Below are 13,416 nucleotides of genomic sequence, written 5' to 3' on the forward strand. Positions count from 1 at the left end.
TAGAGGAAGGAGTTGCAGGCACAGGCAATAACACACATAGACACACACTTGCTGGTTCCCTTCCTCTGACCTCAGAGATAGAAACAAACAAGTTTGGAGGGGGCTGTGAGTGACTGTTTCCAAAGGCTGTATCCAGGGAAGTGACAGAGTTTCTGGGCGCCAGAGTGTAGAGGTGGACATGGTTACAAGTCCCCAGAAACAGTAGCCTCAAAGCAAGTATTCTGTGCTGTAAACAGAATCCCAATAAAATTGATTTTAAAGGTGAAGGAGATTGGGGAGAAAGAAATAAGCCTATCTCAGTTCTACTACAGAAAAGATATTCAGGCTTGGCAGTTCCACTGGACAGAAGATACAGAGTCCCCCCTTGCCCACTGTCTCCTGGGACGTTTCTGTACATCATCTCCCTGGTATCCAGTTTTGGGGATCCATCAGAGCCAAGAGAGACAGATAGTGGGTAGGGAACTAGCCTTGCACATGGTCCAGCCAGGTTCGATCCCTGGCATCCCATATGGTACCCTGAGCCCACTTGGAGTGATTCCTGAGAGCAGAGCTAGGTGTAATCCCTGATCACTGTCAGGTATGACCCCAAAGGAAAACAAAAGAGGGACCCCAAGGTCTGGGATGACAGTGGCGGGAGGCACCAGGGATGACGGGAAGGGACAGGGAGGTCTTGTCCTTTCCTGGCCTCCCCTTACACCCCATTTTGAACCCTAGGATTATTAGTGCAGCTCAAAATTAAAAGCTCACCCTGCCAAGGCCAGGTGGAAGTTTATATAAACAGCACACGATACATGGTGGACAGTAAGAGCTGGGGCCTGGGCAGCGACCACCAGGACGATCTGAAACAGGCCTCAAAGCTCTGCAAGAAGCTGAACTGTGGAGAGGCCGTGGACCTGGCCTACTCCACCCACGTCAGCCAACCCAGGAACCAGCTCAGCTGCTGGGGCCAAGTGGGTTCCTTCAACAACTGCAGCATCAGCAGAGGCATCTCAAGGAAGTCCCTGAGTCTCATCTGTGAAGGTGGGTGACAGCAGCCATACAAGGACTTTCAGCCTGGGCACACACACGGTGGGAAGGGGGGACCTTGATTTATATGCCCTGCTCGCCTCATCTTACCTGGACAAACATACACCACAGGGGGTAGCCTGAGGTTGAAGCAGGCCTGTCTGGGAAGATGAAAACAAACCAAGACTGGTTTATGCCATGCAAACCTCTGGGTTCCCAACAGTGAAAGAGGCTGGGATAGGTTCCTGGCACAAGCACACACACACACACACACACACACACACAAATAGACATACACAAATACACACAAACACATATACAAAGACACAAAGACACACACATTATTCTATTTCTTCCAAGATTTTATCTCTCTCTCTCTCACTCTCTCTCTCTCTCACACACACACACACACACATACATTCATGCATACATACATACAAATTCATGTGTGGTCCAGGCAACCTAAAGGACCCTTCAGCCCAGATGCCCTCAATCCTGCCCATAGCCTCATCTCCTGCCCACCCTATTCCTCCTTCCCAGAGTCCCTTGTGCCTACCTCACCAGAGATTCTCATTTCAGAACCCCCAAAGAAGGCTCCTCCACCCACGAGCCCCCCAACCGTGACAACTCCGGAGCCCACAGGTAAGAGGATTCTGGGTGTCCAGGAAACCCCAGTCCATGAGTTTCAGACATGTCTGTCACTCGCCGTGTGTCCAGGACTGGCCATCAGCGATCGGGGAACAAGTGGCTCAGGACCCTCAGCACTCAGACCTGCCCCCCTCTCCTCTCTGCCCTCCCCCAGCTCCTCCCAGGCTACAGCTGGTGGCGGGCCCCTGGGGCCTGCACTGTGCGGGTCTGCTGGAGTTCTATGCCAGGGGCCTGGGCGGATCAGTGCTCTTTGAGGCTCTGGACAGGACTCACAGCCTCAAGAACCGCATCTGTGAGGCCCTCCAATGTGGCTCCTTCGTGAAGGACCTTCCAGAAGATGAGACAGCCAGGGCTCAGGAGCCAGCGCTCAGTCAGCCCCTGCCCATTCGCTGGAGACTCCGGAATGCCAGCTGCGCCTTCCCTGATCAATGCTTCATCCCGACACAGCCCCAGGACAGCAGCAGGCCTCTCGCTCTGCTCTGCTCTGGTGAGTGAGACTCGGGCCCCACAGAGGAAGTCCAGGGCTGGCTTCCAAGATACAGGGCACAGTGGAAATGTGCCCTGGATTGGGAATGCCTTGTGGGGGTGCTGGGTTTCCTGGAGATGGGAGAGCAAAGGGAGAAGGCTTTTTAGGTGAGGAGTACGGTTTGCTCCCCAGGCCCCAGGGGCAGGGAGCACTCAGAAGGGATGAATCTTGGAGCTGGAGCGATTACAACAGTAAGGCATTTGCTTTGCACGCAACCAACACAGGACAGATGGCAGTTCGAATCCCAGCACCCCATATGGTCCCCCGAGCCTGCCAAGGGTGATTTCTGAGCACAGAGCCAGGAGGAACCCCTGAGCGCCGCTGGGTGTGATCCAAAAATAAAAAAAAGAAGAAGAGTTTTGCCAGAAAGGAACTGTAAATATGTGAGTCTCGAGGAGATACAAGGGCTCAAGGTATAGAGGAGAGAGACCAGAGCAGACCACCGGCTTCCTGCAGGGACCAGGCTGCTGGCCTCCCCATGGCAGTGCTGGGCTGGGTGAGGCTTTTCTGTGAGACCCCAAAGCCAGGATCCTCGGGGCCTGGGCAAGGAGACATTCGGTTCAGAAAGAGGCTCAGCCAGCCTGGAGGGAGTAGGCTGAGCTGGGATTCTGGAGGCTTTGGACCAAATGATAGAGCTGTCAGGACCATTCCCCAGTCTTTTTTTTTTTTTTTTTGGTTCACACCCAGTGGTTCTCAGGGGTTACTCCTGACTCTGTGCTCAGAAACAGGGCCTGAGATATTTTCCTTGCACACAGTCTACCCAGGACAAACCATGGTTCGATCCCTGGCATCCCATATGGTCCCCCAAGCCAGGAGCAATTTCTGAGTGCATAATCAGGAGTAACCACTGGGTGTAGCCCCCAAAAAAACATAATAAAGAAGAGGAGGAGGAGAAAAAGAAGAGGAAGAGGAGGAAGAGGAGGAAGAGGGAGAAGAAGAAGAGAAGAAGAAGAAGAAGAAGAAGAAGAAGAAGAAGAAGAAGAAGAGGAAGAAGAGGAAAAGAAGGAGAAGAAGAAGGAGGAGGAGGAGAAGGAGAGGAAGAAGGAGAGGAAGGAGGAGGAGGAGGAGGAGGAGAAGAAGAAGAAGAAGAAGAAGAAGAACAAGAAGAAGAAGAAGAAGAAGAAGAAGAAGAAGAAGAAGAAGAAGAAGAAGAAGAAGAGAAGAAGAAGAAGAAAAAAGAAGGAGAGGGGCCGGGCGGGGGTGGCGCAAAGAGGTAAGGTGCCTGCCTTTGCCTGCGCTAGCCTTGGACGGACCGCGGTTCGATCCCCCGGTGTCCCATATGGTCCCCCAAGCCAGGAGCGACTTCTGGGCGCATAGCCAGGAGTAACCCCTGAGCGTTACCGGGTGTGGCCCAAAAACCAAAAAAAAAAAAAAAGAAGAAAGAAGGAGGAGGAGGAGGAGAAGGAGGAGGAGGAGAAGGAGGAGAAGGAGAAGAAGAAAGAAGGAGGAGAAGAAGAAGAAGAAGAAAGAAGAAGAAGAAGAAGAGAAGAAGAAGAGAAGAAGAAAAGAAGAAGAAGAAAGAAGGAGGAGGAGGAAGAAGAAGAAAGAAGGAAAAGGAGAAGGAGAAGAAAGAAAGAAAGAAAAGAAAGAAAGAAAGAAAGAAGGAAGGAAGGAAGGAAGGAAGGAAGGAAGGAAGGAAGGAAGGAAGGAAGGAAGGAAGGAAGGAAGGAAGGAAGGAAGGAAGGAAGGAAGGAGGAAGGAAGGAAGGAAGGAAGGAAGAGAAAGAAAGAAGAAAGAAAGAAAGAAAGAAAAGAAAGAAAGAAAGGAGAGGAAGAAAGAAAGAAAGAAATAAAGAAAGAAGAAAGAAAGAAAAGAAAGAAAGAAAGAAAGAAAGAAAGAAAGAAAGAATGGAAGGAAGGAAGGAAGGAAGGAAGGAAGGAAGGAAGGAAGGAAGGAAGGAAGGAAGGAAGAAGGAAGGAAGGAAGGAAGGAAGGAAGGAAGGAAGGAAGGAAGGAAGGAAGGAAGGAAGGAAGGAAGGAGTAGCAGCAGCTACTCCTTAGGGGACCATGTGCATGCCAGGGATAGACTCTGGGTTGTCCATATGCAAGGCAAAGGCCCTCCCTGCTGTGCTTAGCCCTCCTGACAGTCTCCTCCTCACAGTGGGGAGAACTGGGTGCTGTATTTAGCTGAGGAATGGAAGAACCTAGGTCTGAAAAAACTCAGATCTTGACCAAGATTTCTGAGCCCTGGTAGTGGTGAGGGGACCACCCCTCGAGAGCCAGCGACTAAATTGAGGATGCTTGGTCAGACTGGTGATTAGAAATGTAGACTACGGGGCCATAGAGATGCACAGCAGGTAGCAAACTTGCCTTGCTTGCAGCTGACCCAGGTTCAATCCCTGGCATTCCACATAGTCCTCTGAGAAACTTGAGGAGTGAGTCTTGAGCATAGAGCCAGGAGTAACCCCTGAGCATTGCTGGGTGTGACCCCAAAACAAAACAACAGAAAAGAAAGGATGCAAACTTCCCCACTCTCCTCCCCCAGATGTGGGCGGAAAGCAGCCCCTGTGACAGACTAAAGCCTGATGAGGGTACACAGGCCTTCCTGCTTGCAGGGTGTTTCTCCACGTGCTCCCCAGAAACTGAGGCCTTACGGGCCAGCAGCCCAGCTCAAACCCTTGGCTTGCTAAAAAAAAAAAAAAAAAAGGACAATTTACCCGAGCTTTGAGGATGTCGTTGCTATGGAAACGGCCCAAAACAGCACAACAGCATTCACACCTGACTCTAACCTGAGTTTGGGGAGATATTGGAGAGGGTCTTGGCTCTGAAGCTCCAGGAAAATGTTGACACACACATGTGTGAGTTTAGTTTCTGCTGCAGCAGTGCCCTCCCCCATCCAGCATTACCAGGAAGTGGTTCCACCTCTGGGCCTCAGTTTCCCCTTTCTTTTTGGAGGGGCCACACCAGCTGTGCTCAGGGGTTTCTCCTGCTCTGTGCTCAAGAATTACTCTTGGCGGGCTTGGGAGACCATATATGATGCTGGGGATCGAACCTGGATTGACTACATGCAAGGCAAACGTCCTCCCTGCTGTGCTATCGATCCAGCCTCTGTTTTCCCTTTTTCAAAACTCCTCGGATGAGGCTTTTTCTGAGAGTATGTCCTGCAGCTCTCTCTCGGTGACTCCCTAGTACTGGGCCATGGCAAGATATTGGCATCCCCACCGGAAGTGCCTGAGCTGCCAGGAACTGCCCACGGATGTCCAGGCCAGAGATCAATGAAGAAAGGATCAGGGATACAGTAGCAGGAGGGAAGGACACAGGGAAAGCAGCTCCTCCATCCCTGTTTTGCTTTGTGATTGACCCCAGGCTAGCAGACTTATCACTAAGCAAGCATCTTCTTTTGTTGTTGTTTTGGTTTGGTTTGGTTTTTGGTTTTTGGGTCACACCTGGCGGCGGTTCTCAGGGGTTACTCTTGGCTCTTCACTCAGAAATCACTCCTGGCAGGCTCGGGGACCATATGGGATGCTGGGAATCAAACCACTGTCCGTTGTGGGTCGGCTGCATGCAAAGCAAATGCCCTACTGCTGTGCTATCTCTCTGCCCCCCCCCCCACCAGCATCTTCTGAACCTCCAAACCCACTGCTTCCTGCCCCACAGGGTTCCAGCCCCAGGTGCAAAGCCGCCTGGTAGGGGGCAGCAGCCCATGTGCGGGGTCCGTGGAGGTGCGGCAGGATGGCCAGTGGGAGGCGCTGTGCAGCTCCTCCAGGTCCCCAGCACGGTGGGAGGAGGTGTGCCAGGAACAGAAGTGTGGCCAGTTCAGATCCTACCGAATACTGGAAGCCAGTGAGAACTCCCCAGGGTACCTGTGTTCCCAGGAGAAGCTGTCCCAGTGCCACCTGCTGAAGAAGAGAGTCCGCTGCAAGAAGGTGTTCGTCACATGTAAGTAGGCAGAGCCAGTCAAGATACAGAGACCACTCCTGGGTCCTCTCTAGGAATAACAGTCCTGGAAACTAGACAGAGCTAGACAGAGGGTGTGGAGAGATAACATGGGAAGCGGGAAGGGAGCAACAAGGAAGAACCCAGTCAGCAATGAGCAGGAACCCTAAGCAGGAGATTGGATGAATTCTAGAACTCTGCATCCTGTCTTCCTCTCTCTTTGAAGAATGCAAGACAGAAAAGCAAGAGATAGATGGTAGATACTTGCTTTACTGTTAAGTAATGGCAACTGAGTAACAAATGCAGAGAAATGGGTGGATGGATGGATGGATGGATGGATAGGTGGGTGGGTGGGTGGATGGATGGATGGATGGACAAATGGATTGATCATAGGTGGATGGGTGGATGAACATATGGGTAAATGGGTGGACAGGTGGATAGGTGGATGGATGGATGAATGGATGGATTGATGATGAGTAGATGGATGGATGGAAGGAAGGATAGATGGGAATAGATGCATTAATGGATGAGTGAGTGGGTCAATGGGTGGAAGGATGAGTAAAAGTAAATTGAAGGATGAATGATGAGTGGGTGGGTGAATAAATGTGGAAAAAGAGAAAATATGAGTTCTATGTATGTGTTATTTCTGTTGCTAAATGGATGATGAGTTGGTGAGTAGGTGGACAGATGGATGGATATTGGCTTATATTGCTAGCAAAGTGATTCCTGTCATATGGTAGCAAAATAGTTATTTCAAAGTAGATATATCTGGAAAAGCATCGATTATTGGAGGAATGAGTAGCCGAGAATTCTAGAAACAGGTGGATTGACAATCCCACAGAGCTTCCTCCCACTCCTATCCTTGGACTTCTGAGGCAGCCAGGAAGATGGCAGCTTCTCTCTGGTCCCCTCTAACTACTGTGTCCCTCACTCTAGGCCAGGATCCAAACCCCGTGGGTCTGGGCGCAGGCACCATTCTGAGCATCATCCTGGGTCTTGTGCTGGCGGCAGTGCTGCTGGCCATGTTCGGGCCCATGGCCTACAGGAAGCTGATGAAGAAACGTATGTGCAGGAACCCATCCATTGCCTTCCAGCCCGGGGCTGGGGGGGGGGGGTATCGGGGCTTTAAAGGGAAGGATCCCCCCAGCAGAGTCAGCCCAGGGCACCTCTGTTCACCTGCCAGCCTGCCCCTCCACTGCCCGCTGGCTATTTCCTTCCTGAAGTCACAGGAAATGGAGTGTCCAATCAGACTCAGCCCCGGTCCAAGGGGGCAGGTCACATGGCCTCGGACCTTGGGAGACAGGAGCACTGGGCCATCCCCACCTTCCCCCATCACTCAGGGTGTGAGGGTGCCACATCGGTCTGAGTCTCCATCTTCTCATCCACCAAGGAGGGGACAGTCAGAGAGGGCTCCAAGGGAGGGGTGGCCCTTGGCCTGCAAAGCCCCGAAGAGATTGTTCAAAGATAAGAAAGTGATGGCTGGGGCCTTTGGGATAGCACAGTGGTAGAGCGTTTGCCTTTCATGTGGCCGACCCAGGATGAACTTGAGTCCCATCCCCGGCATCCCATTTGGTCCTCCAAGCCTGCCAGGAGCGATTTCTGAGTGAAGAGCCAGTAGTAACCCCTGAGTGATGCTGGGTGTGGCCCAAAAACAAAGAAACAAACAAACAAAAATGGAAGAAAGAAGGAGAAAAGAAGGAGGAGGAGGAAGGGGAAGAAGGAAGGGAAGGAAGGGAGGAAGGAAGGGGGGAAGGAGGAAGGAAGAAGGAAGGAAGGAAGGAAGGAAGGATAGGAAGAAAGGAAGGAAGGAGGGAAGGAAGGAAGGAAGGAAGGAAGGAAGGCAAGGAAGGAAGGAAGGAAGGAAGGAAGGAAGGAATGAAGGAAGGAAGGAAGGAAAGAAAAGAAAGAAAAGAAAAAGAAAAAGAGGGCCAGAGCAAGATAGCACAGTATTAGGGTGTTCGCCTTGGGTGGACCCAGGTTCGATTCCCAGCATCCCATATAATCCCTGAGCTTGTCAGGAGAGATTTCTGAGTGTAGAGCCAGTAGTAACCCCTGAGTAATGCTGGGTGTGGCCCCAAAACAAATAAACAACAAAAGAAAGTGATGGGGGCATGGGAACTGGACAGCGGAATCCCAAAGTGGGCATGCGCAGGCCGGCTGCTCCCTACACGAACGCTCCGGTGGATTCTACTGGTTCTGCAGCACCCCGGACAAGGGAGGAGACATGAAACAAAGGGCAAGACCCACCTGAAACTCCCTCATCCTGCAGCTTAGCTGGGCCTCCAACCTCCCTCCACTGCCTCACTTGCTTCCTGTCTCTGTCCCTCAGTCCGCCAGAAGAAAAAGCGCCAGTGGATCGGCCCCACGGAGATGAGTCAGAACAGTACGTGTCTTTTGGGGCCCCCACCCTGCATGTTCAGGACTGGGCAGGAGGCAGACCAAGGCTCAGGTCTGACCACAGACAGGCCCACAGCTGCTTGTGGCCTATGACCGCCACCACACTTGGTGGAAGTGTCAATGGGGCTGCCTGACCCTAGAGGCTTTGCCTGAGCCAGCGTTGAGGGGCCATTCCTCTGCCCTTCTCCAGCCTGGCTTCCCTCCTGCTCCCCACCACCACCCTCCAAGCCCTGCTGACTGGTTGACCCCCACCTAGTCTTGCCCACTTACAAGCTTCTTATCTGTGGCCTCCTTGGAATGTCCTGGGGCTGACCCGGCAGGGGGGGCCAGGGCTTAGGGTTGAGAAACTGCTCTAAAACCCCACTCATTTCCTTCCCTTCTCTCTGGATATTTGAGATCGAAAGTTCAGCTTCAGTTAGCTCATCTCCAAAGCCTTGAGTTGGGCAGTGAGGCCAGAGCAATAACACAGCATGGAAGGTGTTTGCCTTGCACGCAGCAGATTTGATTCTCGGCATCCCATATGGTTCCCTGAGTCAACCAGGAGTGATTTCTAAGTGCAGAGCCAGGAGTAACCCTGAACACTGCAGGGTGTGGCCCAAACACACACACACACACACACACACACACACACACACACACACACACACTCACACACACACACATTCCCCAGGGGATGTAGCTCAGTAGTATGAAGCACAGGCTTGGCCTGTGTGAGGCCCTGGGCTTCATCTCTGCACTGCAAAAATAAAAATAAAAACAGATCAGGCATGAGCAAGAGAGACAGAGCAAAGTCAAGGCAGCCAGTCGCCTTGCATGCAGCTGACCTGGGATCCATTCCTAGACCTGATCACTGCTGAGGGTATCTCAAAAGCAAGTATATGCCGGGGAATCGAACCCTGGTTGGCTGTGTGCAAAGCAGGCAACCTCCCCACTCTACTCCAGCCCCTCAAGTCTGTTTTATAGATGTTTATAGATGCCCCAGCCACCCCCCCACGCTGAAAGGACAGGGTCTGTACTTGCCCATCACTTCTATCCAATGACACATTCATAAATGCTGCTGACTGAGGGCAGAAGGCTTGAGGGGGGCAGCCCCACGCTGCACTGAAAGTCTGATTCTGCAGCACTGAGCCACCCCCCAAAGAAGGGCAGGTTTTGGGAGGGGGGCCCCCCGTCCCCCACCCCAACCCTATGAGCACAAGAAACAGGATGGGGAAAGGGACGCCCTCTGAGCACGGCTCCTGCTTCTCTCTGTTTCAGTGTCTTTCCATCGCAACCACACGGCCACCGTGCGCTCCCCGACAGACTCCGCTGCCCCTGCCATGGAGAATGAGTACAGCCAACCTCCCAGCAGTGCCTGCTCCGCATACCCAGGTGAGCCCGGGTGCCCAAGCCACACCAGGGTTGCAGGGGATCATTGGGTGGGGGGCCAGAAACACACCCTGATCTCCCCAGCAGGAGACAATGTTCTGATCTAGTCCCCAGCCTTGCCCTGAGCTGAGTCTCTGCAGCTAGCAGGCTGAACCAAAGGCCCTGGGTTTCCTGGAAGCCAAAAGGAGCTGTTGAGGGCCCCTCTCTGCCTGGCACTTTCTGGAGAGCCCCAGTTTGCCTGAGGGCAAGGGGGGTTGAGGGATTCAGATATGCTGGCCAGAAACTTGGGAAACATCTGGAACGGGATGTTTCGTGCTGTGTGGCATGACATGATGTTGCATGGTGTGTGGTATGTTTAGCATGATGCAATGTGTGCATCATGCTAGTATGGCATGATGTGTGGCCTAGCATGTTGTCATGTGGTTTCATGTGCATATTGTCGTGTGCATGGTATAACATGGTATGATGTGTGTGGTGTGGCATGCCATGATGTGGTGCTGTGGTGTGTGTGCTATGACATGGCATGGTGTGATGTGGTGTGTGCTGTGTCCCCCTACCCCATGTCCTATATCCCATCTCCCATCTCTCGCAGCTCTGGAGGGTGCCCTGCACCGTGCCTCGGTCCAGCCCGACAACTCCTCTGACAGCGACTATGATCTGCACATGACCCAGAGACTATAGGAATGGGGACCCCTACCTGCCCTGCACCGCCCCCCACTGTCCACCCCAGTGGGGGGCCTCACCAAATAGTGGGAGCCCAGCGCCTCTCCCACATCACCCCCAGAGAGCTTAGGAGGATGAGGGGCCTGGGGCCTGCCTGAACCCCTGAACCTCATCTAGCTTGAGGTCCTCCTTTCTCACCCTGCAGAACCAGAACCAGGAAGCCCCAGAAAGCAAGAGTAGGGGTCCTGTCCACCACTCAGGGTTCAGTCTCTACTCCCAAGCAGCTCTTTCTACTCCATTTACCTCCTACCCTACCCAGGGGCTCCTCCCAGGATGGCCACTGGAAAGGGCCAGATCCTTAAGGACACCAGCCCAAGCACCCTTTCCTGTGGAAGTGGGGTCCCCCAACACCCCCACCACGACTGGCATGAAGGTCTTCAGGATTGGTAGGGTCTTAGTGAGTTTCTCACGTTCTTTGTAAATAAAAATTTTTGTCCATCCTGAGGTTTGGGGGGTTCAGCCTCTTCTATCCTGTTCCACATGGGGGTGACCATGGGAAGGGATTTGGGGGTCAGTTACCACGATATAACAGCTGCCTGGCCCAGAACCCTGTCCTGGCTACTCCCCACTCCTGACCTCTCTGTCCCCCGCTTTTAGGCACCGCTAAAAAAACAGGGGTTCATGGCTGTCATACCAGTGGACATCAGCAACCCTTGGGTCCAGCCTAGTGACAACTGCAAGGAGAGGAGTGATGCATCCTTCACCCACCAAAGGCTCAATGGGCCAGAGCCACACACCTAATCCAGGTGCCTGGGCTGCTCCATCTGCAGGCCCCAGGAACTTGGGGTTCAGTGCACGGGAGCCCCTCAGGAGACGCCAACCCTGGCTCTGCATCCACTGAGAGCTCAGACAGACACCCAAGAACAGAGTGACTGTGGAGAAGAAACAGGGCAGACTAGGGGAAGTGCACACACATACATGTACAAGTGTGGGTAGGTTGCACAAGCTTGCATGCATGCAGATTTCATGCGCACATGAGAACTACACATACCTAATACATGAGTGTGATCACACACATGCATGTATCCATCACAAGTGCACAATGTGCAAAGATATATATAATTGCATACACTGTCACCAGGGAGTGCCCACTTGGGGTTCCCAAAACGCCCAAGTTCTGTTACCCACCTGACCCCAGAAACATCTGAGTGTGCTGCCCCGATCTCTGGCACTTTGTCCTCATATGGAAGTCACAGAAAGTGAGGACACAAAAGGGTGGGTGAGCACCAGTCTCCCCACAAAGCTGTCCTGGCCCTGGTTCGGGAGTGCTGTGGACAAAAGATTGTTCCAAGGGGCCTCTCCAAGGCTCTGTCTGACCTGGTATCTATTCTGGGGGACAGGTGACTTCCATAGCTTACATTGGGGATTCCCAAATGGGTGATGGGGACACCCCAAAGTGCTGAAGGCTGAGGCAGGTTTCGTTCCCATGCAGGAGACCTGGATTTTTATCAGGGTTTCTGTCCCTGAGTTCCCCCATGAGTAGCCCTTGCAGACAGCCAGTGGTGCCCCTAAAACCAAAATAAATATGAATCAATGGGCCCGGAGAGATAGCACAGCGGTGTTTGCCTTGCAAGCAGCCGATCCAGGACCAAAGGTGATTAGTTTGAATCCCGGTGTCCCATATGGTTCCCCCCATGCCTGCCAGGAGCTATTTCTGAGCAGACAGCCAGGAGTAACCCCTGAGCATCGCTGGGTGTGACCCCAAAAACAAAAACAAAACAAAGGATCAAATTTAGGGTCAGCTGAAGAGACACCCGGGTTAAGGCAGCTTTCCTTGCATGCAATTAACACCCGTTGGAACCCTGGTACCACATATGGTCCCCCAAACAGTGCCAGGAGTGATCCCTAAGTGCAGACTCAGCAGGAGTAGCCCTGATCCCAGCTGAGTGTGACTGATTGCTCCCAATTATTATCATTTAGGTAACACGGTTCCGGCCGGGTTAAAGTTCATGGCATTGGTATACGAAGTTAGAGCAGCTCACCATAGCCTGTGAGCCACCATTTATCAACTTCTCTTTTTCTTTTTGGTTTCTGGGCCACACAGGGCTTCTTCCTGGCTCTGCACTTAGGGATCCCCCTGGCAGGCTCATGGGACCATATGGGGTCTGATATATGTAATACCAGGGATCAAATCAGGCCAGTTGTATGCAAGGCAAGTGTCCTACCTGCTGTGCTATTGCTCCAGTCCCTAATTATGAACTTAAATAGCCTTTTCTTTTTTTTTTGGGGGGGGGGGGGTTTTGGGCCACACCCGGTAACGCTCAGGGGTTACTCCTGGCTATGTGCTCAGAAGTTGCTCCTGGCTTGGGGGACATATGGGACACCGGGGGATCGGACCATGGTCCGTCCAAGGCTAGCGCAGGCAAGGCAGGCACCTTACCTTTAGCGCCACCGCCCGGCCCCTTAAATAGCCTTTTCAACTACTTTTAAACTAAGTTTTCAATCAGTAGAACTTTTCACTCTCTTATATTAACTGGTTTAAAAATATCTGATTAAAAATTAATAAGCAGGGGCCGAAGCAATAGTATAGCAGGTAATGTGTTTGCCTTGCAAGTGGGAGACCTGGGTTCAATCTCCAGCATCCCATATGGGTCTCCCAAGGGACCCATCAGGAGTAACCCGAGCACTGGCAGGCAAAAATTAATCAGCAGAGCTGGAGAGATGGGAGATGGGAGAGGGGATAAGGCACTTACTGGCCTTGCAATGCAGTCAGAACAGATATGATCCCTGGCACCACATATGGCCCCTTAAGCACTTTAGGAGTGATCCCTGGGCTCCTGAGCACCCCTGCCCTCCGCCCACAACAAAAATAATTGAGGACCCAGGCGGTTTCATACACACACACACACACACACACACACACACACACACACA

The 13,416-nt window shown here is 52.5% G+C and overlaps 1 protein-coding gene across 1 annotated transcript; it reads left to right on the forward strand.

The window, feature by feature from the left end:
• Positions 1–776: 776 nt before the first annotated feature.
• CD5 (CD5 molecule) lies at positions 777–10,500 on the forward strand. Its single transcript, XM_049779914.1, has 8 exons — positions 777–1,020; positions 1,585–1,647; positions 1,808–2,140; positions 5,776–6,057; positions 6,991–7,116; positions 8,384–8,437; positions 9,709–9,822; positions 10,412–10,500. Exons 1-8 carry the CDS (start codon positions 792–794, stop codon positions 10,498–10,500), a joined length of 1,290 nt encoding a protein of 429 aa, XP_049635871.1. The 5' UTR covers positions 777–791.
• The last annotated feature ends 2,916 nt before the right edge of the window (positions 10,501–13,416 follow it).

Source organism: Suncus etruscus, chromosome 9 (genome assembly GCF_024139225.1).
Source record: "Suncus etruscus isolate mSunEtr1 chromosome 9, mSunEtr1.pri.cur, whole genome shotgun sequence".
Classification (NCBI taxonomy): domain Eukaryota; kingdom Metazoa; phylum Chordata; class Mammalia; order Eulipotyphla; family Soricidae; genus Suncus; species Suncus etruscus.